Raw genomic sequence first — 26586 nt, 5'->3', positions numbered from 1 at the left:
TTGTGTTGCTCGCAGAGTCCGAGAGAAACCCTAGCGGCAGTGTATTCTAGCAGCAGCCCATTGTTTCCCTGCGCGGAACGGAAACCGTGGGTTCTCGTTCCGGGAGCCCACGTAGGCTAAAATGTAAAAAAGGAATGCAGAGACTGCTGATGACGCTAACGGCTCTCTGTTAGACTCAGGCGCGATCATCGGTGACTGCAGAGGCCGCTGCATGGTTGGCGACAGGTCCACTAGGTGGCGTTATCCGATTTGTGAGCATCATTTCTCCGCAGCATCGGTTGAGGATGTGAACTCGCTATCTGTAAGGAGCCAGCAGTCCTTTGAAGTCTGGATTCGCATCGTGGCTTTTTGTTAAATCATAAATCATCATGTACCAAATGCCTAGTTATTTTGCTTGATAGGCCTTACGCTAGGTTTGAAACATTAGGAAAAGGACAGGATTGACAGGCTGGAAGAGAACAATGAACGCGTTATTGTTGCAGGTTATTGAACAGTAAACACGTTACTGGGCACCACTTGGAGACGAACTGTCACGCCATATTAGGGCTTGGGTTATTTCGCTTTTTGTCGCTGGGTCTATACAATATGCATTAGGCACGGAGCGTGCCCGATTCAATTTTGAACCTCGCGCATTCGCTCTTTCAAAACACGTCCAGTGTGGATCCATGTTCGCATACGAACTACGAAGCTGTATTGTTTTTCCTGTGCTACTTTTTCCGATGGATTGTCATGGAGCTTAGGTCATCGGAGGTGAGTCGAGCTAGAAAGTATTCACAGGAGTATCTCCCAAAACACTCATTTAGCATACAGTATCTCTTAAAATAGCCTGCCGCAAACTGTCGTGTGACCGGATTTCCTTTCGTGAAACCTGTCGCTCTGAGACGCGTCCATCATTATCTGTCGTCAGCGACCACAAACCACAGCCGACTGTGACCGTGCCGCTCGCCAGCTGACCGCAGTATGCACAGACGCGTGCTGATGGTCACTTAATTACCCGAAAACTAGCAAAGGGCACTGAACGTAACGTGGCTGTGAGATGGACATTGGACGAGTGGGCGTCTGTGATAGGAAAGCCAATGGTGAGCACTGAGCGGTGAGCAGTGGTGGGAATGGTTCCAACTGTAGAATGGACGAGATTACCCTACCCTATACTATGCTATGCTATGCTATCCTATCCTATGCTATCCTATCCTATCCTATCCTATCCCATGGAAGGAAAATCTTTTGGATGGGTTCGAGCCTGCTTGGCTGTGATGTTGATGGGGTGCTAATGGCCAGGATGAAGGCGCAAGGTAAGGGCCATTTGACGGTAGAAAGAAGATCGTTGCCTGTATGTTACATCACAGTGTTATGTTACCGAAACCTTTCCAATTTAGCTGACACAAGTGAATGATCGATCATTCTCGTCATCTTGCTTATCATTGCCGAATTTCTGTTGTGTGTGGGAAAGCCATGGCTGAAATAAATTCCTGCCCGACAGTTCCATTGCGACGTAAGGCAACCCAAAGCTCTTGCGCCTGCTTTGACGTAACCGGCTGCACTCGCTCGTCGCCTGCGAAAGCTCTGTCTCCCCACCGATGTCGTTGCGCTGGCTAAGTGGTCTTTTGCGCCATGGTCTCCGGTGGTGTTTTCAGCTATGGGAGAGCGGGTGGACAGTGGCCAGATGTGGTGGTTTCCGGACGGTCACCGATGGCTGCCGTTCGCTGTTACACAATCCTACCGTCTCCCGGCAGCTCGCACGCTCGGTGCTGAGACCGGTCACGAGCGGGTTAGAGAGGAGAGAGGTGTGCGTGCGTGTGTGCCATGCTAGGGTGGACATTGCGCATTACTCGGGTGTTTGGCTGTGCCCACTTTGGCACCTTTCCCGAGTCGTGTTGCGCACGCTTTCCGTTCTACCCACGATGCAAGTGAAAGAGTGAACAATGAACACGGCTTGGGAGTGAACGAAACGACTGTTGGAACTGAAGCCCGATCGATTTTTGCGACGAAAACATTAGAATAGGTGCGCATGCTTATCGGTTTTTGATCCGTACACCGGCCGTCTAGATCTAATCGGCTCGGTTATGGGTTTTCCCATACCTGCTACATTGCATGATTAAATCGAGACATCCAGGCATTTTAATGGCACGTGCACTGTACCACACTTTTCAAAGTTTAATGCAGTGCTTTAATATTGCCAGCCGTGTGGTTCAAGGGCCCAATCTTATAAAGGTTGTGCTACCAAATGGCGTACTATCATTCCACCCCACTCTATTTACGGCACCCTATTCACGCAATCTTATAAAGAGAATAGTATGGTAATTCTATTCACGCCATTTTGCCCACAGTACAAATCAACGCCAGCAGGAAACACGCAACGTGATTGGTCAATGTCTTGTCGCCGTCGCTATTGGAAATTATGCGTACTGTTTGCGAACAGCAAAAGTTATGTGTTTTAATTTTTATGGGGCATTTATTTCTTTTAGAGACAGACATATGTGTAATGAATAAGTTATTTATGGAAAACGTGATAGCAAACTATGGAAAACACAAACATGCTTGAAGAATTCTCCTGAAAAGTGGATTGCCGACCAAATAAATTTCAGCGAGGGCATTCTCGCGCTCAGAAATTCGAGTGAATAAAGTATTTCTTCTACTTATCATTTGCATTTATTTGCTGTTAAGGCATTGCAATAAACTTGTTAAAGAATTATTTAAATAGTCATTTAATTATAGCTCGGCTACTGTTTCAGTAATTTAAGTAATGCCGTTGACAATGAAGCTCCTACAATTTGAGCATCAGGATATCGTACATTAACTGGATCAATTCAAGATATAGCTTATTTTCCTTCTTGTCCTAAGCTCTTGACATTTTCCTTCTTGAAGATAAACTACTAAAATTCGAAGACTACGTACATGAACTGAATTAGGTCAAGTTACAGCTTATTTTCCTTCTTATTCAAGCATAGGTAGGTACCTGTTACCTAACCTAAAGCTAAAAAGCAATTCCTCAAAAGATTGAAGAACCCAGTCTACATATCAAAGCATATCAAGAAAAATACTCGGCTCAGAAGTCAGATCGAGATGCAGGAAGAGAAGAAACAACACATTGATCCGTAACTGTGCCAGACAGAAAGTGAGGAGATACGAATAGTGAGTAGGAATTAACAATTTTTTTGACAAACTAAGGTATATCATCATTAATTTAAATATCTAATCAGAAGCCATGAAGTGCCCGTTATTTGTGTCATACGTGAGACGTGAGAATAGGCGAAAGACCCATACCGATTCTATAATGCAGTGGCTGCCGAAAATCTATGATGGTTACTGGTGCTAAAATCCTCTTAAAAATCCCCTTTTAATTTGAAAAATAAATCCATATAACGATGAACACTCGTTTTTATGTGTTTTAGTGTGCATTTAGTTCCTGAAAATGCGTATTTTGAAATTGATCGTTGTCTGTATAATAAGCATCATTATAATGAACCTGAGTTAATATGTGGAGGATGTATTAATCTTAAAAATATCATAACGTAGAAAATTGCATATTTATATCATAAAAACATTGAATTTATCTTAAATGAATTAAACTGTCTGAGAAACTCGTCAGAGTACGCCACAAATTCTGGCGTGAAATAGGTGCCGACGATGCCGCAATCAGCTGATTATTGTTTGTGTTTTGAGATGTGCACAGCTGCTCACGGCTGAAATCATTCTACGGCACATCCAAAACTGGCGGTTACCAAAACCGTAAAGAGCGTGCCGTGTTTTCGATTTCACAGAGCTTTATAAGATTGCGTACTATATATCCAGCCTTAGAGTGCTGCCATATCCATTTCACGGCGTTTATAAGATTGGGCCAAGGGGTGTGGTTAAACGCGTTGAACCACACGGCTGCTGACGTCACTATCAATTATAGTTGTGAGCTTTTTGGCAGGTATGGGAAACACCTTCCAGCCCTAAGGCCGGGAATTCAATAAATGTCACCTCGCTTTTTTAGCGAAAAGCACCTCGGGCCTAACGGCCCTCGGAGTTTTCGCTAAAAAACCTCGGTGACATTTATTGAATCATCCCGGCCCCGGGCAGGAATATATTATGTTTTTGGTTAATCGACTGTGTTATGCGTTGCCTGCGCGCTGGCCACGCTACCGCACTACTGCGACTCCTACTGCCATTTCATAACACAAAACAGCAAACGCATTTTAATGAAACTAAACCAGCCTTTCCCGCTCAGACACTTGTAGCACTATTTTGCTACTCATTAGTGTTCTGTCAGTTGTGGCAATTCATTTTTTCTTCGTAGATTAGTGATTATAAAGTCATCCCGAACTCCCTAGGGAGTGGATGCTTCCCAGGCTATATTGTCCGACGCGGTACTGTCATGTCGATGCGTCCCGCCCCGTCGTCACGTCTTGTGACCATGACTGTGTGACGCGTATCGCGCTGGCGGCACACACGGTTCCGTTTCACTTTTCCTGGGGACGCGGCTGGTGGCGACGTCCGATCCAGGGTGCTGGCTCTCGGCTCCCTTATTAGCACCGTCACGCCGCGCTGGCTTGCGTGACAAGACCGTCACTGGTGTGCGTATAGGTGTGCCTATGCAGTACGCAGTGTGCGTATCGGTCATTTTTAGAGCGGTACATGACTTTAAAACGTAGAGTACTTTTTTGTCGAGAAAGTAGCGGGCATTTTAACTTTGATGCTTGTTTATCGGTTTGCTTATAGTCGTAGAAGATCAGTGCGTAGTGGTTCCATTCCGTGGGTTAGTGGAAGGCGTTGAAATATGGTGATAAATGGGTTGTTATAGTCCGTGTCAAATGATGACAAACGATGTACCAAAATGATCATTCCCGGTAAGGAACCGAAACGCTCCGACGCAGTGGTTCGTGATGAAAGAGTTTGGAAGTCATTACACATTTCATTTATTTGACACGCCAGTGCTGAGCGTCCATATAACAATCAACATGCCACGATGTGTATAATACAATGGGATAAATACTCAGTAATGAGATAATGTAACGATTCAGGCTTATGATGAATGGCTAAGAGCTGAGCAGATAGCCTGCTAATCATATCTTCACGAGAGCTGACGAGCGCGACATTCGGGATAATACATGAACCTTACTCGTCACCTCTTAACTTCTTTGCATTAGGCTAAAATGTAAACGAAGCCTCACAAGGCCTCGAATTAGATCATTGGTGTGATGAATGATAATCCACATCTTCCGCCTACGAATGTTGCTGCCTTACAGCTAACCTCCCCTAATAACACCCCGTCTGTGACAGAGCGACATCAGCGTCGGCTCTGGCCCTGCGTCAGGCCGTGCAGCGCCATGGCGATGTGGTAGTAGGGCTGGTGCGCCAGCCCAAGCCGCTGATCCAGCTGCTGAACAGTGAACGGGCGGCGCCGCAGCTGGCTGGCGGCCGGCTCCGGCTCCCGGTCGGCCGCCGCCCGCTCGCCCCCGCCGCTCCTGCCGCGCACCTCGCGCAGTAGCTCGTCGACGATACCCTCCAGGTCGTTATCGTACTCGATGACGAGCTCCACCACGTCGTCATCAGAGGTGGTGTCGTCGTCACGTCTGGTGCCGCTCTGTGGGTTCTGCAGGTAGGCAGCCGTCAGCGCTGCCGTCCGGCTCGCCGGACTGTCGTTCAGAGACTGGCCCACCGGAGCCAGACGTACCGGCTCGAATTGTTCAACAGCGTCGACGGACGCCGGACCGGCGGCAGCGGGACTGTAGTGAGGGAACTGAGAGGAGACGCTGAATCCGCTCTCCGTCTCCGGGTACTGCTGAGGCTGCGGCTGACGCGGGCGCTGCTGGAGGGGCTGCTGCTGCTTGGTGACCTGCACGGGACGGAAGTGAGTCGGGTCCGCGCCGACCGGGACGCTGGGAGAAAACTGATCAGCAACGGAGAACGGCGCGCCGGCAAACTGCTGCTGGCCGAACGGCGGCTGGTCGAGTTGCTGCTGGGTAAACTGCTGTAGATTTTCCAGCTGAGGCTGTTGGAACAGCTGATGCTGCTGCTGGAAGGTGTTCTCTTGCTGCTGAGTCTCCTGCTGCTGTGTCTCCCGCTGTTGTGGCTCCTGCTGCTGTTTAGGAGCGGTCTGCTGCTGGGAGTTGTTCTGCTGTTGGGTGCTTTTCTCCTGATCTTGGAAGTTGTCCAGCTGCGGGAGGTTGTTTTGCTGTTGCTGCTGTGCAGGGCGACTCTGCTGCCGGAACTGCTGCTGCGGCGCGGGTCGCTGGCGATGCGCGCTCGGGCGGTGCGATCCGGGCCGCTGCCGCTGTAGCTGCGGGCTGCTGCTGCCGAACAGTCGCGTTAGCATGTTGTCCATGAACCCGCGGCGGGGCGGCTGGCGGCGGCCCGGCCGGTGCTGCGGCACGGACGGCACCTGCTGCACGGGGAACTGCTGCGGACTGTCGATCACCGCTCCGCCGGCCGGCGGCTCCACCACATACTCGGCGCGGTACTGCTGCGTCGGGGGGCCGCGCGGTCGGCGGGACCCCTCCGTGTCCTCACCCAAATCCTGCCGGTCGGTGGCCGAGTCTGCCGCCGCTGTGTCGTCGGTCGGAGGCTGAACGGAGAACACGCGCAGCCAGCCGCCGGACTGTTGACCGCGCCGTGCTGTAGCTGACGTACTGGTCACGGCGGCCGGGCCCTGGGTGGCACTCTCGGTTCCACTAGTCGTGCTGGTCTCGGTGGCTCGCCGAGCGGCGGCTGGACGAGCCACCTGTGTCGCTACCCAGTCGGACCCCACTGCTGTCCCGGCGTCAGGCTGGTACGTGTTGGATGTCAGTGCGTTCAAACGAGACACCTTTGAATCAGCGCTAGCGGCGGACTTGGCGGTAACTGCCGCGGAGGCCGATTTAGCTGCACCAGCAGCTGCGGTGGCCGTTTTAGTCTCCGGTTTGTCGCTGGCCGTCTTCTGCGGGTGATCTCCCATGGCGTGCATGATGTTGGGCCAGAAACTGGAGCCAGAGCTGACGCTCGGCTCGAAGCGCCAGGCGGGTGTCACCGGCGGCTTCGGCACCTTCCACAGGGTAGGCGGCGTACCGAAGCCGACCCAGCGCATGGCGTGGCTCTGTTTTAACTGTTTGACGCGGTGCCGGGGACCTCCGGCTGGTCGGATGGAGCGTGCCTCGGCCTCGGTTGGCGCCGACACTACAGACGTCTCGGTGGAGGTCGCGGCCATCTGATCGGCGGCAGGCATTCTGACAGCAGCGGCAGGCATCCTGGCAGCTGCGGCAGACATCCTGGCGGCAGCAGCAGGCAGTCTGTGGGCAGCGGCAGGCATCCTGACGGCAGCAGCAGGCCTTCTGACAGCTGCAGCGGCCGCCACGGAGCAGACGACCGCGGTCAGACACAACAGTCGTATCTGCGAACAGAGGTGGACGGAACTGTTAGAACCAGAAGCCTTTGAGTATCTTTGAACGCTGAGTACTGAACAGTCATTGACAGGACGGTCAGACAACAGCTGTATCTGTGACTTGCAGGCATCATCAGTTTTATTGGCCTCTGGTTATAGAGCGCGCTCATTTCTGAGCGCCCGAGGCTTTGCTGAAAGTTTTACATATTTCAGGATCGGTTATCAAACTTGTAAACTCCCACGCTTGTTTTTCACCCGCTGCCATCCATTCCACCTGTTCGAGCCGTCAAACCACAGCGTTACCGCTAAAGAAACCCCGGCGCGGCTAATGCGCGGACCTCCAGCTGCCGGCCCGCCGCGTCGGGCGGCCAGCTGTCTGCTCCACCGTGAGTCAGCTCCTAAGGCGCCGGGGGTGGGACGGCAGCTGCCGCTCCTCGCCCGGACACTGGCCGCTCGGGAAAGTGATCCACGCGGCTCGGCGCTCATCACCTCCCGATGGACAAAATCGAACGGGAGTCGTAAAGTGCTCAGTGTTGGTGGTAGAAGAATGTCGTTTGTAGACGGGTTTCCAGTGAGGCGTGACTGCGTCACTGTTATGAATCTCTAAGTCAGTGCTAAATTTTGGCTAGTGAACTACCCGAGCTTGATAAGTTGTACATGATTAGATACTACCGATATAGTAGCATGCGGCATGTCGGGTGATGGATGTAACAGCGGATACTTCAGCCCGATACGACGGGATGGTGGCAGATACTTCGATCATTGACACAGCAACAGCGGGTGTCCGTAACGAGTCATCGGTGTCGATACTGGCTCACCGGGGCTCGGAAGTGGCCGCTATTCTGTGCCGTTTTCACCATCGACCACAGACAGGTGTATGATGAGTTGGATGTGACGGCACCCGCATCCCTCTCTCCTTTCCCGTCTTCTTCAGCCACAGACTTCAATGCATAGGTGCTCATTGAAAGTAGCTGAGTGTGCCGAATGACTGGAGTTATTAAATGAGGTGTGAAACCCGATTTGTCGTGTGAATTGCTGATATCGCACATAACAGCAGCTCTTAAAGGGACAGTATCATCGAAAAAAAATCTATGTATGGAGCTGATTTTTTTTTTTTTACTAGCATTTCTTATTTTTCTGAATCAGAAAAACATAGCTTGAGGACCGAACTCGGTGAAAAATATTGCAACCACATTTCATTTTCATGATTCATTTTCATGAGCGAACCACCACTATACAAGCATGGCCGCCAGTTTGGAAGCATGCAAAATTACTACAGAACTGGCGCAGATAATACATTATTGACGCTACGCTCACGCGGTCGTTCTTCTGATTGAGTTGTCCTTAGGGAGAGGTAGCCTTAGGTATTGCCATATAAAAATATAACGTGACAATTGGAGGGAGTGACAATTGGACGTGACAATTGACAATGGGAGAAAATATCACGTGACAATCACGTGATAAACGTCATACATTGGAGGGAGATTGTGATTCAAGCTGGAGGAATTCCTTTGTTGAGCCGCTAGAATCCGAAGGAAACAGCGGAAATTGCCTACGACTATTTAATGAATTTAACGGTGATGAATAAGTGCGAAAAACGTTTTGGCTTTATAAAATTTGATGAAATGACCAGGATAAAAGTTTTATTACTGGCGGTCAATTCAAAACGGCGCAAACATTTAAACAGTGAAGATAGTGAAGCACGATTCAAAGTGTGGTACACCTTTCGTACTTTGAGCGGCGATAGCGGGATAACGGTGTGGAGCTTCGAGGATCGGTCTTCAGTTCCCGGACCAGAAAGGTGGGGCCTATGCAATGTCAAATTTCATCAAAATGGTGATACTGTCCCTTTAAGGGACTATGAATTCGGTTTCACCGCTGCGTGCGCCAATCCTGAATGAAACGGCTGCGGCGTATATTTCACTTTCATACGCTCCCAGCGCGGTGGGAACGAAGGATGCGGTTAGCTGCATCTGCCGCGGCTAGCCCAAAGCCACCGCGGCTGGCAGCCACGACCGACTCGTCGTCCCTTTCTGCTTTCCTCGTTGTGACGGCTATGCGAACCCCGACGTCATCGGTTCTGTGATGGGTGGTCGTTCATCTTATTAGACGCCCTGCAATCATCCGGGGAACATTTCTTTCGTAAGCACCGAGCGCGGACGCGTCAAACCGGCGTCATTTGTAAATACCGCCGGAGGAGAGGAGACAGGCGCCGCGTGTTGACGGCAGACTGTCAGTCGCCGCCGGCGGTGGAGACTTCTGGTCCGCGCAGACACGACAGCTGTCGATACCGACGCCGATCATCGTTAGCGAGACGACGGGAACGAAAGTCGCGACAGCCGGTCGGGTATGATGTCCTGCCGGTGATGGATTTTGGCTACGAGTCCACGCTATGATCTTTCCGGAGATCTCGCAGATCTTTCCACAGAACGAATTCTATGCAGGGACTAGACAGAGCCTGCTTTGGTAGACTCATGTAGACTCATGCCACATACATGTCTTTGCCTCATGCTGTCTGGTTTCGGTGTATTTGTCAGCGCGGCTAGAAAATACGCCATCTGCTGTCGACAGTGGCTGCTGTCCGTCCCATTGCCGTCGGGCGCCCGCCAGTTATTACCGAATAATTACCCGGCGCCCTGCATCAGCTCGCTGCGGAAACGAGCCACTTTCACATGAGACCATTTTTTCTCACAGTTTGATTTCTCGCATCTTGTAGGTGATGTTCTCCTTCAGCGGCCACCGGCTTCCTCGGCTGAGACGAATGGAGCTGTAGACTCACGGGCGTGACGCGGATGACGATTACTTCCACTTATTAACCGCAGGGGAGTTTTGTGCGAAGCACGCTTCCACTTATTATTTACCGGGGAGTTTTGTTCGAGCAGCGCTGGCAGTGAAACGGACGCACGGCGTCAAATTGTAACGGTGCAGTTGCGCTCATTTGCTCGTGGCAAGATATTCATAGGCATAAACAAAAGGATGAAGCAACGAATGGGCAGTATTTTAAGAACTTGCCTATGAACATGACAAAAATCCCTCGACATGCGTACCCAATACCGCTGTCATATTAATTGTTTCAATACTATTTCAAAATAAGGGGCGATGTTTTTTTTCCCGAAATTCTGTTACTTTTCACTATCGCATTAACAATTTACGATAGATTTTGTGGGATCATGTTGTTGTACGATGACTGGTCACTTGCCTTTTAAGTCTTCAAATTTAAACGTTTTTAGTTCCTTTCTCAATTCTAACGAATCGAGTGTGTATTGTGCCTTTGGATTATCGTTCATTGCATAAATGAAACGGTTACTCTGAGTCCCCGGTGTTCATTCGTATGATGCTGGATGAAAAATTGAGATAGAATTTTCGGAAATTGCGAAGATTAGACACATTCAAGTACTTGAACCCTGAGGTAGGTAGTATCGAGCTCTGTCGATGCATTTGGGCGGATAAAATACGCACAACTTTCACGTACTGCACTGCACATACACATTGTCAGTATTGCTTATCTGAAGGGGAGGCCATGCGTTATTTATTTATTAATTTGAAAGGTTGATTGTCGATGGACATTGCCACTTAGAATAAATATACCTACCCTATCTTATACATAAACGGTATGACAGAACACAAGTTTTGTAAACCCACCATGATCTGCGCTGGTCTCATGTCACCCGAGTTCTCACTCCTGTTGATGTGGACTCCGTCTGCGCCGCTGAGACACTAGTCACACTGTCGCCTGGCGCCCTTCTGTCCGTTCACCTATAGCGCGTCACCACCCTCCTCTCTCGGTCGGCCGGTCCGCCGCTGACGACTCCGCGGTAGGTTCTGAAGCTGCGGCGACCGACGCGACTCTCCTCGTGTAGCCGCCAGCCCGCCCCCATCCCATCGCCCTTCGGTGGCTCCTCCCACCTGCGGTCAACGAATCAGTCTCCTCCTTCTTCTCACTGATTGCCCGAGGGCTTGCCGGTTGAGGTATTCATGTTGGGCTTCTATTTGCTCTGGTATATGATGCTTACTTCTTTCGAATAATTAATGTGGTATATTGTTATTTGAATGACTGTATACCTAGAAAAGGTGATGCTTTAGGGTTACTCTTTCCACTACAATGGTTGGTCCATGATTTTACGTGTGGTGTGTTTCTCAGTGTCTCGGTTGCCGCCATTTCGTTGACTTCGCGTGAACGGAAACTGATATGAAGGTTCTTGAAATAAAAATTCTCCGCTTCGTTCATAAGAACAGCAATGTCGAGGAAAGAAGACTAAAAAATTGTGCCTGCAACCCGCGAGTTGCTGGGGGGGGGGGGGCGTTAAACGCCCCCACTTTTTTCGCCGGGCCATAGCATAAAAACGGCGGGCGCGCCAAATTTTGGGTACCTGTAGGGAATTGATTGAAGTGTATTGTGACAAAGTTTCAAAACAATCGGTCGGAAAATTTTTGAGATATCGAGGTTTTAGTGACGTCATGATTTCTGAGTTTTCGACCAAAAACGACATATGTTCAAAAAATCATATAAAATCACAGAATAGACATACAGACATGCCGTAAACTCCATTAGACTGCCAATATCATGAACAATCAAATGGCTATCTTCGATTATTGATTATCGTTCCGTATATTCCAAAATCTTGAACTGAATCTTGGCAATTTCTCGTGACTACTTCACGATCATGATACATGCATTTCTTAAATTGAACTTTTTAGCCAAACCCGTACACATATGATAAAATGAATGTCACCATCGTGTTCTACGCCCCAAATTACCCATAAAACATGTGTCGCAGGCTGCGAATATCAGTTTAGATTTTCGGGGATATTTGCCTACCCGGTTGACCTGACATTGACCCTGACCTATGCTTGACTGACCCCTACATGGAGCTGACACTCTTGTAGGCCTTATATGATGGATTGTGCACCGTTTTGACGGAGTTTATGACGAGAGACGCCCATTGCGAAGTCCTGAAGACCATGCTACTGAAAGCCCGATTTCAGGTGTTTGACCTGACCTTGACCCGACCTGTGACCTCAAAATTCAACTTTAAAGTACTCATCTGAAGCGTCTCGTCGCGTTCTTTCGTTTGCCGCCTCGTGCGTTTCGCTGCGCCTATTGGTTCTCGAGTTATCAGCTGGGGCGTTTAACGCCCCCCCCCCCCCCCCCCAGCAAACGGTGGGTGGCGAAATACCCCAGCAACTGCCGGGTTAAGTGACCATTCCCAAAGCCTTGCCAAACATCAAGTGGATGATCAGATTTCACAAGCTGCTTCCATAGATTTGCTTAATATCATCTTCAGACATGCGCATGGATCCAAGTGATGGATCTATAATATCAGTGGATCTCTAAGCAAAGTACAGGTTCGGATCTATGATCCCATCGGATCCGGAGTGAAAAATTTATTATGGATCTATGATTTCACAGGATCTAACGATAAACTAAGAACATGAAGCTATGATCTGAGTGGATCCTACCATGCACAACATTTGAAAACAGGTTTCCAAGTGTTTCTATGTTATAACTTATAAGTGCCATAAACCTATGGATTATGACGTGCTATCACATAAAATCACTGAATAAGAACGTTTGCAACGAGTTATTTTTTGGGGAGAGTTTTTTTGTTGACAAAAATGAATGAGGATCTATGATCTCACTAGATCTCCAGCAAAAATATTAGACTCGGATCTATGATCCCTACGGATCTCTCGATAAATTAAAGGGCTGGATCTGTGATCCCGACGGATCCGAGATCAGGATCCGTAGGATCAGATCCCAGATCCATTTTCTCGGATCCATGCACAATGCACATGTCTGATCATCTTTACATTTCAAGGTGTTGCTTCCCTTCACATCTTACCTAATCCTAAGCACGGTAAGAATTTTCATCTTCCTTACTTTTTTAAAGTGTTGAAACTTAGCTGTTGTTTTCGCCCGCCCACGCTCTTGCTTTGTGTCCAGACTCCAGGCTACACAATGTCATAGATGTGCTTAGTGGTGTTTTATTCGCATTCCATTAGACGCGTACTTTTCTTTGGTCGTATTTCACCCATGCAATGGAAGGGATCGCGATCGTCTCCTAAAGGCCACAGCAGGTCATCATTTTCTTCTCGTTATACCACTACCAGAGGAAAGACGCAGTCAGTGTGAGGTACCGTTGTGGCATCTTCTGGTGGCCTCTCGACACCGGTGGTTGTTAATTGCTCGGCCACGTGCCGTTTGGCCCCAGGCTTTCCACCGCCTGGTGATCGGCCGCGCAGCGAGCCATCTGCATCGTCTCCAGTCATGGCCCTGTCCATAGGTCATCCCGAGAAAGCCGAACCGAGAGCGCGGGGCGTTGTCGTGACCATAAGGCCGCGCCGAGGACAGAAAGGCGGCAACCACACCGCGTGCCAGCTGCTCGAATAAGCTACTCACAACAGAGTCACGTGCGAATAATTCAGGAAGGAGAGAGTGGTCTTACGACAGTGGATCGAGATGACTCATGGCACCCATAGTCCCATAGCGGGCTGTTTCTCCGGGTTTGATTGCCGTCAATGAAAGGTGATTGTGGTGGTTCAAAGGAGGAATGATACTATGGTGGTTCAATGGAGGAACAGCGCTGGATGTTTTATGTCCCAGGGCGATAAATCACTTTCCCTGGGTTGTCTAGGATGTGAGGAATATTGCTTGGGCGTGTATAGACGCCAGGAAAACGAAAGGGGCCAGGCAGGCCAGCGAAACTCTTTATTTGTGAGAAGGGCGGTTCCCTGATAAAAATGTTTCAATGCTCTTCTTTCAGGCAAAGACAGTTTTTAACTTGTTTGCGTTTTTCAAGAAGTATCTTATAAATTATGTTTTCAAATATGAGCAAGAATGACAACCCTTGGTGCCGCACGTCATCCTCACCTTCAGACTCGCCTCCCAACACTTCCCGGCTCTTTCGTTCAGAAAATGAGAATCTACGAGGTGTGTTAGTATCTTGCCTTTCAGATTGCATTGCCTTACATTGCATTACCCTCTCTGCTGTGTCCAATGGCCTGTCATCGATGCCTTTATAGTATGGAACGCAGCGGCTGGCCAGGTGACGTGTCAGATTTCTGATGGTGATTTGACATGGACTCCAGCCGTCGTGGGTGACTTGTGCAGCTGGAGCCGCCCTCCCATCTCCCGTGTAACCACGCCTCCCGCCACCGAACCGCAGGGCTCCCTGTCCGGACCGCAGGGTTTCCTCCCTCGGACCGCACACCGCCGCTCTGCGGCCAACTCTGCTGAGAAGAGACAACTGATCCCGGCGCGGACTGACGTGAAACGTCACCGCCCGTTCCCACCGCCAGACAGCCCCGCCCGGCGAAATTGATGCACTGTCGTTTTCCAATTCATCCGGCAAGAAGCTGCGCTCAAAGAAAAGACGACGCTGCTTTCTGTGTGAACTTTCATGGTGTGTTCACATGTCATCCGATGCATTTGACAGTCTCTTGATTGAATGAGGAGCTGCCATGCTTGCTGAAACCGTTTGTGTCGGAAGGGTGCTGACAAGCTTTCGAAGCATTCTGTTATTTAACGAGCTAGCTATAAATAAGTTATCAAGGAAAACGGGAAAGATGTCTAGTGCGAAGTTCTTTGCGGGGTAGGCAGCGAAGTGTAACGCCTTATAGACCACATAATTGCATAGGCTGTTCGGGGTTTCTCTGCTAGATTTGTGGCGTGTATTTATCACTGATGAAATTATGACTATTTCACACCTGGCTTGCGACAACAGTCAGTGGCTCGGTTCACACTCCAGACTTTATAGCTCTGTCATAAGATTGATTGGTGTTTGACATCCGTTGTTGGCGCGTTTGGACACTGTTTGACGTTTGTTCGTCGCTACTCGCTAGTTTCATCTGCAATCTCAAGTATCTGTTGGATTATGGATATCTTTTTTCCCGTCGATGGATTTTCTTGTTTTCCGATTCCGATATTCAAGGTCTGCTGTCAGCTGAGTCGGTAATGAAATGTCGAGATGTCGAGGAGGTACGAGCTTTTCATTGATTCACCCACAACCATCTACGATTCCGTAGCCCGAGTCTCGGTAATGGCCGCCTCGGAGTATGTGGGGGTTTGAGGTATGCTGCGATTCGCGTTCACAGGGCCTCGGTGATAGTTTGCTTATTTTGTAGAGACCTTCGTGTAGAGACCTTAGCGAGACCTTCCGCAACCGGAATGATGATATGAATGGGGGGAGACATTGGTCTGGGCAGCCACCCTGGAGCGTCGCCGGGGCTGAGCTCGTCACTATAGACTGGCAAACCCCCTCCCCGCCAGAATAGAGGGAAACGGAGGGCCTCGGTGAGTTCGTCGCTGGCCCAGTGATTTCGATGCTCATGCGAGCCCCGTGGTACGTGTGGCTGACGAGGTGACAGTGCCGTTACGCCTGTGGCCCGGCTGTATAGCTGACGGTTAATGTTTACATATAAAGGCTGCTTATTTAAACAGGGAGCAATATCACTATCAGGACATGGCTTATGTCTGGGGATACGAGTGCTCTCGGGCACAGTATGATAGCGGCCTAGCGGGCGGTACGAGCCTGTTGGTGTCCAGGTGAATGACTGTTTGGTTTCTTGTCCGCCAGGTGTCTCATCACCCGCCGATGGTGGCGCAACACTGCGAGGGCGACGCCGGCTGGGAGTGCTACCAGGAGTTCACCATGTCGAGCAAGTTCCGCGGCAAGTACCTGCAGGTGATCCCGCTCGGCATCTCACACCTCCACTTCCCAAAGACAGGTGAGTACTCATCTTACATCTGTACTTCCCAAAGAGGGGTGAGCACTTATCTTACACTTGCACTTCCCAAAAAGAGGTGAGTACCCGTTTCGGGTGCTTCCCCACTTCACCTTAAGGGCTCAGACAGATGGGAAGTCGTATCGCATACCTCGGCTTTCCCAAGGTTCGGCCGTAGGAGTTTGGTTGTCGAACTAAATTTCAGCTAGGCTAACTGCGCGAGATGAGAGAAGATTGAAGCTCGCCAGTGGTTTGCATTCTCCCTTGGAGACAGTCGTCTTTCGAGGTCGTCGGACTGTGATGTATGGATCGTGCGCTTGAAACTTGAACGCTTACGTCCATTTCTTTCGTCGTTTTATGTAGACAGTTATGCTTTTTGGTTTATGCTGGATGATATTATCTGGATACCGCAAGACGTTCAGGGATATATTTGTTACCGGCCCTGACCCTACGGCACTCGTGCTTCCCCAGGCAACCACTTCACGTGGCGAAAGGTGACTACGACGGTACACAACATCATCGTTGGCCGACTGTGGGTGGACCAGCACGGTGACATGGAGATCACCAACCACAAGACGGGCGACAAGTGCAACCTGAAGTACGTCCCGTACAGCTACTTCTCCCGCGACGTGCTCAGGAAGGTGAGACGACGATCGATGCGGCTGGCTTGACTCGTTAGCTTTGCATCAATCAAAATAACATTTATCATTCATGTTATTTGTGCATCAATCAATCAAGAGTCTTTGTCGCATTGTTCTCTGGTGCACATTTCGTTGCTCTGCTGGGGAAAGTTTTGTGATGTGAGCTTACTTTCCAACGAGTGAACAGGCTGCATTTTTCACACGTGCCGGGATGCAAGGTGTATTACTGGAGAGGTTTCGTTTATCGAACATCTGCTAATTACGTGTGCACCTTTGTTCGGCAGGTGACGGGCTGCGTGACGGACCCGATGGGCCAGGTGCGGTGGGTCCTGATGGGCACCTGGGACTCCAAGATGGAGTGCTGCAAGGTGCTCAACTCCAATACCTCTGTCAAGGGCAAACCGGTCATCGAGACCGGCCCGCCGCGACTGCTCTGGAAGGCCAACCCCGTCCCGTGAGTAGCCGCTCCGCCTCTCAGTGACGACCAACAGTTATCGAATGGTGATCTCAGATCTAGGTTTACTTCTGTGGCCAAATCTCTGGATACTTTAAAGCTTTTTTATTCTTGTCCATAACGCATAAATATTTGTTCCCATTTTGTTCAGTTCATTTTACCTTTGAATGCTACCAGCTGCAGCAACCCTCCAACTATCGTCCTACAAACAGAAAACCTGGCACAATTATCTGCACCTCCGAACTCTTTCGCTCGCTGACCACAGCACTGCGTGTGTTACCGGCATCTTTCTGTTCCTCCTACCACCCCTCTCCGCCGAGCGCCGCTGTATCTGTCGGTCACGACATCTCACTTCACTTGTCTGTGTCACAGAGAGGACGGTGAGAAGATCTACAACTTCAGTCAGCTGGCGATCGAGCTGAACGAGCCGGAGGAGGGCGTGGCGCCGACCGACTCCCGGCTGCGGCCCGACCAGCGGCTCATGGAGGAGGGCAAGTGGGACGAGGCCAACGACGAGAAAGTCAGGTGAGGGTCCCAGCCCGCCGGACTGAGTGGAGATGGAGGTGACGGGATGGGCAGTCTGGATATGTGGATATAAAATCGAGAGAGGGTTATTTGGCCTAAGTATGTTTTGGCATCAGTTGATATGCTCATGCATTTATATCGTTATATAGCCATTTTGTGGGTTAAATTTCTTGTTTTCATACTCAGTTCGCTTTTTCGACTTATGGGAGACTGGAAAAGTCAGGGTCATAAATCGATACAGGTACTCTTATTTCGCAGTGGCCGTACAGTAATCGATTAGGTTCGTCCGCGATGCTCTTATTGCTAGTTAAAACTTAACTGTTCTTGACTCTCGGTGAGATGGCTAAGACTGGTATCTCGATGTGATGGTTATGTATCCCCGATATCTGACCTGCATCCTTGATCTTCCCGACATCTGACTTGTGATATTGCCCGCAGACTGGAGGAGAAGCAGAGGGCCGTCCGACGGAAGCGGGAGGCCGAGGCCGAGGCGGCAGCAGAGGAAGGTGAGTAGGCACTAGGCACTGGCAGTGCGGGGTGAGCAGCTGGGGACCCCTCAGAACCGGTGCGTCTTTGTCGTCACCGTTGTGTATTATGGCTTCATTATGCATAAATCTCACAGTATAATAATTTCGCATGGAAAATTGGTTTGTTCGGGCTGTAGTGGCGGGTGCAATCAGACATTCTGGTTTCGGAATGCTCATTAAACACTTATCATTTTACATGTATGTTGAATAAGAAGCAATCGTTTTCAGACTTTATCTGTGGCTGAGCAAAATGTGATTTAATTTTCGCAACTGCAGTGCTGACACATTTGTTTTTCTCCCTGTGCAGGTGTCGAGTACACGGGCCACCAGCCGATCTGGTTCCGTAAGGACCACGACCCGTACACCAGCCAGTACGTGCACATATACACGGGCGAGTACTGGACGGCCCGCGAGAAGCAGGACTGGTCGCGCTGCCCGGACATTTTCTAGGCGGCCGCCGCGGTCGTGTGAGTTGTGATGGCCCGTCGCCGCCGTCGCCGGCCTGTCTTTCTGCGGTGTCGGTGAGTGCTCAGCAGTGGCGGCGTCAGTCGCGGCGGCGCGGGCCCGCCGACGGTCGGCGTCCCGTGTCGGGGCGGCCGCCGCGCCGCGCTGGAGACAGTGGCGGCCGGACGCGGGCCGCGCCCGCCCCAGTATACGGTCTGTTATTGAGTGAGGCTAGCCCGATTCCGGTGTGATGTGGCGTGCGGCCGACCCGATCACTGTGTCTGTGGTCGGGAGGAGGCCCGCGATAGAGAGAGGGCCGGGGGGATGCGGCTTCTGTCGACGGAGCCAGGGATAGAGACTGAGGGGGAGGGACAGATAGACGCTGAAAGAGAGACACACTGACTTAGGGAAGGACAGAATGGCTGACTGACCAGGGAAGACAGACTGACTGAATTATGTTGTGAAGACTGATGTAGGATGCTCAGACAGACTGAAAATTTAGAGACAAGAGACAGGATATGCACACAGAGACAGACGCAGAGTACCCATTACCCATGCATCGTAGTTTGACGGAGGAAGCCCGCTGATGGACGATGAGCTCGCTGAAAGCGGAAAGTCAGACGCAGTACGGCACAGGGCGGTGACTGACGCGAGACTGGTCTGTTCAGGACAGTGACTGAGGCGGACTGATCTGTTCAGGACAGTGACTGAGGCAGACTGGTCTGTTCAGGGCTGACTGTCGCCGTCACTCAGTGATGGCGGCGAACTCGGAGTTGGACTGTGCGGCGAACTCGGAGTTGGACTGTGACTGCGCTGCGGACCGGGGCGATTGTGATGTCAATAGGTCGGCCGGCCGGCTGGCCCAGTCCCATAGAAACTATCGGTGATTGTGATGACGGAATGTGCCGGCTGGCGCCGGCGGCATTCCTCTAGGCTACGGGGTTTATGGTATATAATCTGTATTTATGAGACGACAGTAGGCGTGACGGAGCCGCGTGCGGCGGCGCGCCTGCCCGCCCGCCAGATGGTGTATAACGCTACCGTAGACAATAAATCGCTGCTTCGGTAGCCGGCGCAACTCCGGAGACGCGAGGAGAGCGTAGCAGCCGACGGCCGCCGCCGCCGCGCCTGCACCTCGGATGCATTTTCGGTCGGCTTGTGTGTGTGACCGGCTCCAAATATATTCACCTGGGTGACAGCAAGCGTTTCGCATGGGTTTTATTGCGCTATACAGAGTTTAAAAAATTTAAAAATGTTTCAACGACATCAAGTGAGCAACCTCAAAATGTGTGCATCAACAGACAACGGAACGGAGCTGATCTTCCTGAACTGTGCTGACAATGGGCCGAAGCGTGTCAACGTTTGCAAGATAACGAATCTTTCACACAGGACGGCAATTTTGGATAGAGTTATGAAAAATCTGAAGGGTGACGCAAGGCAATGAATGAATGAAGTCTTCCCTCCGCCCCCCATAAAAGTGCATAACAGATTCTGAAAAAAGATTATCCATTCTTCGTAAAATCAAAAATGCATAATCATCATTCGATATAACAACATGCTATCTATGCAACATGATTTCGTGATTAACAAAGAAAAATAGGGTATTGTCAGACGCTGTTGATTTAGTTGCGTTGTTCGTTTTAGAAGAAAGCCAAATATGGCGCCATAGTCTCAATTTCGGACTAATTTGCAGAGGAGAGCGCGCGCGTAAATAAAGCGGATTATTTATTTGTTCTCATCAAGGCAGTAATATACCCTTCTCATAAAGTAATCTTGTGTTCTCACACATCCGTTTTGAAAATAAAGGTCAGCTATTCGGGCACTTGGAAACAGTCCATTTCATTCCTTTGAATGGACACAGTATTGTGAGGTATCAACCTGGCACAAATTGCATTCATCAGAAACTTTGATTCGATTCCAATTCATGTAGTCTATTAATAACCAGCTTTTATTTTTTTTATCTGTACGCAGGCGAGTGGGCTGTACCAATTTCTGGATTATTTGCCGGCTGGTGCCGTTTGGTGGCACTAACGGAGCTTGTTACTTGCTAGATAAAAATGGTGTAATATCTATTTATTAATTTTCCTGACTGCCATTTACTTGTCATTTCCATCTACTACCGTGCTTATATAAATAAACGCCATAGCTATCATACGTCATCAGCTGGCCAGCCAGCTGCTTTTATCCAGTTGCTAACTTGCTAATAAGGTCCACGAGCAAGTAGTAACACTATGGCTTCAAGACTTCTGGGATGCCCTGAGCTTGGCAGTGTGTGTATTGCATTTAGTACTATAAATACAGAATATATCGGTTAACTGAACTTGCTTGCCTTTTGCTATGAGACCACTTTTCACATGCATTGAAAAATGCATGATTTAGTTTTCAGGATGAAAATGCCAAGGATACATGATGCATCAGCTTCAGAGATTCTACAGTTCCAGCAGAGCCTTCTGAAATGGTATGATCAAAATCATAGATCCCTGCCATGGAGGGACATTGCAGCCAAGGAAGCAGATAGCAATAAGAAAGCATATGCTGGTAAGTTACTGAATTCAGGTGTTCTGCTGTTTCATTTTGGCATAACACAGCTTTGTGAAGTTGTGGTTTAGCCACTGCACCATGCAGTTATGCACTCATTAGCTAAGTATGTTGCACAATCATGCCAATAATTATTTTATGTGTCTCCTAGCTAGGTCAGGTTTTAACTGATGTCTATTGCCTATATTCTAATACTGAGCTATTATTTCAGTTTGGGTCTCAGAAATCATGCTTCAGCAGACCCAGGTTGCCACTGTGGTGGAGTACTTCAATAAATGGATAAAGAAGTGGCCAACAGTTGAGGCCTTGGCCACTGCTGACCTGGACGAAGTTCTGAAGGTCTGGTCAGGACTGGGCTACTACTCCAGAGCCAGGAGACTTCATGAAGGAGCTCAAAAGGTAATTTGAATAGGCATGCTTACTTTTTATTGTGCATTTTTGGTCCATTTATGTACCTAGATGCAGAGCAGAAGTTGTGGGTTCAGTTGAGTTAAAGGAAGGGTGCCACCTTTTGGACACAACGCAGTTTTTACAAGATTAGCCTCACATGAACCTAAAAACCGGCTTCACTTACCTATGCTCGAGACGGTCAGCATTGAATCCGCACGTGAAGTTATCATTTGCGAGTTTTGCTGCCAGCATTCGGGCAGGCAAAAATCTTCAGCACTATTTCCTCGTCGTGTTAAGGGTATTTTATAAAACATGAAATCAGCAAAGGTATGTATAAAAGTTATACTTTTGAAGCATGTTTTATCATTTTGAAAGGGTATATTTTTTCTTTATGGTATACACTTAAGTTTTAAAATTTTAATTGGGAAGTTTTTCTAGTAAGTTGCATGAAGGGTGAAGGGTTCCATAGATCTCTTAAGCATTGTAAAGGAAAAACCTTTACTCGACTTATTTGATGTTCTTTAACTGTTGGCAAATATGGCCAACAGTTACCTACTTGGTTACCTACAACTTAGTTCAAATCATGTTATCTTCTTCCTTTTTATTTGTTCATCTTTTTGTCTCAGTTGCGCCATCAATGCAAATGGCAGAATGATATGTTGCCATGACAACAGGATATGCCAGCCGTCCTAGCTGCCACATCAAACGACCTTGAGTTGTGGTGATATAAACAACGATCTTTTTTTTGGCCAATGTATTAAATGCAATGTTTCGGTTTTTTTGTATATTGTGGACGCGCTAACCACGTCTAAAAATTCAAATAAGTAAAATAGATTCATAGAACAAAAATTTCGGAAGGTGGCACCCTTCCTTTAATGTTTGCTCACTTAGCTGATTTGCCATGGTCTAGCCTGGCATCTTCCTGGTCTCAGTTTGCTTCTAATGAATAATGTTGAAGTGGTGTATGGAGTACACCCTATGGAGTAGGTGAGCTATGAGCAGTAAAAGCTGTCATTTATCCCTCCATCAACCTCCTGTTCCTTTACTCACTCTCCCTGACCTCTGCACTCAGGTGTGTACCGACCTGGAGGGCCGGGTGCCGGACTCGGCCGAGGCTCTGCTCCGACTGCCCGGAGTCGGTCGGTACACGGCCGGCGCGGTGGCGTCCATTGCGTTCGGCCAGCGGACGCCCGTCGTTGACGGTAACGTGGTGCGCGTGCTGGCCAGAGTTCGGGCCGTCGGAGCCGCCTCCGACTCCAAGGTGGGTTTAGCGACGGAGTCGCTAAGCGGATAACTGGTGAAAGTCGTTATTAATCTTGAGCTTATTGTCGGAACTTATCGGCAACAAGGACGTCGTCCCTCAATGGCAAATGGCGATATAGACCTGATTTTTGACAGAACCAACGTAGAACCAACGTAGATTATCTCGCCCGTAAACGGCGATCTGCCACCTTCGCCCATGCAGGGGGGGTTGGTGCGACCCCCCCCCCTTGGCGTTTGAAAACGGAGCGTCGTAGAGCTTAGCGGAAAAGACCAACGGATTGCTCTCGCCGAGATCTCGCGATTGGTGGTATATTTTTTGGTCCTAGGTCAACATTTGACCTACTTTTGACCGGTCAAAGGTCAAATTTTCGGAAAAATAGACTTTTTTTCAACTTTCCGCGGCGATTGCGGCAAAACGGTGGGAGATATCGACTTGAAACCTTCACTATCGTGTTCCTTGATCAATTCTCTATCGTTTGGTATGTATTTCGTTTCCCTAGCTCTAGAAATGGCGCGTTGGGAGCGCCGGAAGTCGGCAAGGTCACAGTCGGGGGCAGAAATTCGAAAAATCAAAAGTTAAATTTTTGAAATCTGATTGTATTTTTGGATTTGGGAGGTCCATTTGCTCCCTATAGAAGCTAATATTGCTGCATATTCCCATTGAGGTGACAAGAATTAGCAAAATAGTGGTTCGGGCGCTTTTCAAAAATAGTACCGGACGCTGTTCCTCTTGTGACGTCATAGCTCCGTGACCTGACCTGACCCGGTCAAGTTTCTTATACCATATGATAGCCAATACTTGCCCCAACATGCATGGGAAGTTTCATCACGATCCATCAACCGATCTCCGTACCACCGGCAGGAAACCTCGGGCGTTGGCACTCAGTTTGTGAAAATCCGGCCGGAGGCTGTTCCCTTTGTGACGTCATAACTCCGTGACCTGACATGACCCGGTCAAATTTTTTTTATCAAAAGATGCGCAAGGTTTGCCCCATAAGGTACGCAAAATTTGGCGGCGCTGCGCGCCGCCGTTTTTGCACTATTTCCGAAAAATTTCCGAAAAACCTCAGGGGGGGGTTGCACCAACCCCCCCCCCCTACATGGGCGAGGGTTAACATATTTATTCTTTCTGCAAATATTCGATGAAGACTTATTTGGATGAATTTCTTATCGTAGATGTCGCCACTGAGCAAATTTTACCCGTTGGTAGCTGGTGGGTTTGCTGTTTGTTCGCTAGCTTTGTTTGTTTGTTGACCAGTCCCGTATCATGCCTCGGCAGCCGGTGACCGACTGGCTCTGGAAGACGGCCGGTCAGCTGGTGGATCCGGACCGGCCTGGCGACTTTAACCAGGCCCTGATGGAGCTGGGGGCGACCGTGTGTACTCCACGGGAGCCTGCCTGCCGCACGTGCCCGGTCCGGCCGCAGTGTGCCGCGTACAGGCTGACCGGCCAGCGTAACGGTGAGTGACCGAGACGGACGGATTTCGGTGGACTGGGAACGTAATCGAACTTGGTGTAGATTCAGTTGCCCTTTGTGTAACTTTGTAAGCTGTTGGCTGTTTTGTGGATTCACGAGCCGCTGACTATGTCGAAAATTTCGTCTGATACCGTGGAACTACTCGCATTTTACGGAAGTTTTGTACATATATGTTTTTTTATTGGCGCGTACCGCCGACTGTACTAAGTTTTAACTGTTTATTAGTGAATACATCTGAAATGTCATCACGTTGCTCAAACGTCTTCCAATCATGGGCACTGTTCCGCCGTAGGACCCGTGAAGTCCACCTCGGCCGTCTCGGCGCCGGTCGCGGACATTGAGGAGTGCGGCTCACCGTGCCCGCTCTGCCTTCCTACCGACCTCTGGGAGACGGAGCGGGGAGTGCTCAACTTCCCCCGCAAGCCGCGGAAGGCAGCGCCGCGCGCCGAACAGGTGGCCACCTGTGTGCTGCACAGGGACCGGCGCCGCTTCCTGCTCTGCCAGCGGCCCGAGTCAGGTAGGTGGCGCTGCTTACTGCTCACTGCTTATTTCAGAAATAAAACTGTGTTTTGCTCGTAGGCACTTTTGGATGATGAAAATGTAGCACATCATCCTCAATGCAGTACCATTTCATCCGTTGCTGTTGGAGTCATCCTACAATTGGTTTAGCACTAATCTTTTGACTCAATACTAATGCGGGCTAGTTTGGCTCTATGTTTGATGTTTTAGATAAATATTTGTTGAGCTTGGTACTGATTTAAAAGCGTCTGTCACTATTTGCACACCATCGCCGTCCGATTCCACCATGACCATCCTGCGTAGTTCTTTGATTAACACGCTGTGTCGCTCCACCAGGTCTACTGGCGTCACTGTGGGAGTTTCCCTCTGTCCAACTCTCAGAGGAGGAGCCCTCAGACTCTGCCGTGGACTCAGCCCTCCGCCGCCTGCTGAGCGGCCCTCTGGCCCCGCCGGCCGGCCCGCTCCAACCCGTGGGGGACATCACCCACATATTCAGTCACATTCGCCGAGTGTACCGGGCGCGCTCCGCCCCGCTGAGCAGGGAAACGGAGGAGCCGCCGGTGCCCGAGGGCTACCAGACCGCCCGCTGGGTGTCCCGAGAGGATCTGCTTCAGGCCGGCATCCCCACTCCGGTCAGAAAGGTAACTGCAGCGAATTTAATGAGTGTGTGTTGTTTTGATTAGATTTATTGCGTGTTTGGTTGAAATAAGACTGCTGGTGCTTGCTCGTAATGTTTCGTTTTCATTGTGAATTCGGTCCACAGCTCTTGTCCTGGCTGCCGTTTTGTTTAAGCCGTATTCCTATTCCTAGCCTTCTCGCAAACCTATCGCTAATTCTAGCTATTCTCTTTGTATTTAATGTGACCGTCTAGCTCAACCCTCTCTTCTCTTACCCTTCCTAATTCTTTCGCCAGATTCTGAAGCTATTCGAGGCTGAGCCGACACCGAAGCGCGCTCCTGCCCGGACTACACAGAAGTCTGACGGTAAGCGGCAGGCGTCACTCACATCGTTTTTCGGTCCGGCGACCCGCCGCCGGCGCACAGAAGAGGCGGAACAGAACTAGTCAGTCGAGGTGTCGGTGCCTCCTGCTGAGAAGGCAGAGACTCTCTTGGAGGTCAGTGCCTATGGTATGCTGCTGCGAGACACTGGTGTGCCTCTGAGAGCGGCCAATGGGGCTCAACGGTATTGACGTTTTGCCATAATGCGTGGAGAGAGTAGCTCGGCGGGGCGGGGCAGCTGTTGGTGGGACGTGCCTTACCGTTAACCGGCACGTCGGAGTGTGAAGCTACTCAAGACAAGCTATGTTGGGTTCCTATTCCAGATAGGGTGGATAATGGATAGTTTTCGTGCCTCGTGTTTTGAGTGACGTCGTTTGTAGATCTTTTGCCGAGTTTTAGTGAATTTTCCATACTCATAACTCCTAATGTTCTATCATTTTTTAGAGGTGAGGTAACCATGTCGAGTACCTGAAAGCCATCGCAGATAGCATTGAATGGGGATACGAAACGAGTCAGAAAGACTTTTGTGCCATTCTCATTGGGAGTTCCTGTGTCATTGCCTTGCCGATTGCCTGTTGCTGATTATTCAGCACAAAACAAACATACCCGATGATAAGCTGTGGTATTTGCCATGTAGCAGTACATTTTGTAGGTCTTTTACAAGCTCGTGTCTCCCGTTGGCTCATGACAGCACGCAATATAGTTGTTACAATTTCACACAGTGACTTTATCGTGTTCATCTGT

General features: G+C 49.6%; 3 protein-coding genes across 11 annotated transcripts in view; 2 read left to right on the top strand and 1 right to left on the bottom strand.

Moving 5' to 3' along the window:
• The window catches only part of LOC122390746 (oxysterol-binding protein 1-like), a 37287-nt gene extending 17432 nt beyond the window's left edge, over positions 1-19855 (top strand). For all 8 annotated transcript variants that reach the window (XM_043383973.1, XM_043383971.1, XM_043383975.1 and 5 more), the window contains 6 exons: positions 15919-16069; positions 16538-16707; positions 16992-17161; positions 17534-17686; positions 18125-18192; positions 18521-19855. In XM_043383973.1, the coding sequence (XP_043239908.1) occupies positions 15919-16069; positions 16538-16707; positions 16992-17161; positions 17534-17686; positions 18125-18192; positions 18521-18663 (855 nt within the window). In that variant the 3' untranslated portion in view covers positions 18664-19855. The remainder of the gene's footprint in view (positions 1-15918; positions 16070-16537; positions 16708-16991; positions 17162-17533; positions 17687-18124; positions 18193-18520) is intronic.
• Positions 5202-11152, bottom strand: LOC122390748 (RNA polymerase II degradation factor 1-like). Its single transcript, XM_043383979.1, has 2 exons — positions 10985-11152; positions 5202-7351 (listed from the first exon to the last, which is right to left on the bottom strand). The coding sequence occupies exons 1-2, from the start codon at positions 11003-11005 to the stop codon at positions 5273-5275; spliced, it is 2100 nt and encodes a 699-aa protein (XP_043239914.1). The 5' UTR covers positions 11006-11152; the 3' UTR covers positions 5202-5272.
• A 541-nt stretch (positions 19856-20396) lies between the features above and the next one.
• LOC122390745 (adenine DNA glycosylase-like) lies at positions 20397-26559 on the top strand. Of its 2 annotated transcripts, XM_043383969.1 has the most exons (8): positions 20397-20463; positions 21037-21195; positions 21407-21594; positions 22658-22846; positions 24128-24308; positions 24618-24842; positions 25181-25485; positions 25758-26559. In XM_043383969.1, exons 2-8 carry the CDS (start codon positions 21045-21047, stop codon positions 25905-25907), a joined length of 1389 nt encoding a protein of 462 aa, XP_043239904.1. In that variant the 5' UTR covers positions 20397-20463; positions 21037-21044; the 3' UTR covers positions 25908-26559. The 2 variants fall into 2 exon arrangements, with proteins under 2 accessions (XP_043239904.1, XP_043239903.1); XM_043383968.1 differs by lacking the exon at positions 20397-20463 and having other exon boundaries at positions 20923-21195.
• Positions 26560-26586: the final 27 nt, after the last annotated feature.

The sequence above is a fragment of the Amphibalanus amphitrite genome, unplaced genomic scaffold (assembly GCF_019059575.1).
Source record: "Amphibalanus amphitrite isolate SeventyFive unplaced genomic scaffold, NRLGWU_Aamphi_draft 000407F_arrow, whole genome shotgun sequence".
Classification (NCBI taxonomy): domain Eukaryota; kingdom Metazoa; phylum Arthropoda; class Thecostraca; order Balanomorpha; family Balanidae; genus Amphibalanus; species Amphibalanus amphitrite.
The sequence above is the reverse complement of the archived record's forward strand: the minus strand, read 5'-3'. Positions and strand labels throughout refer to the sequence as shown.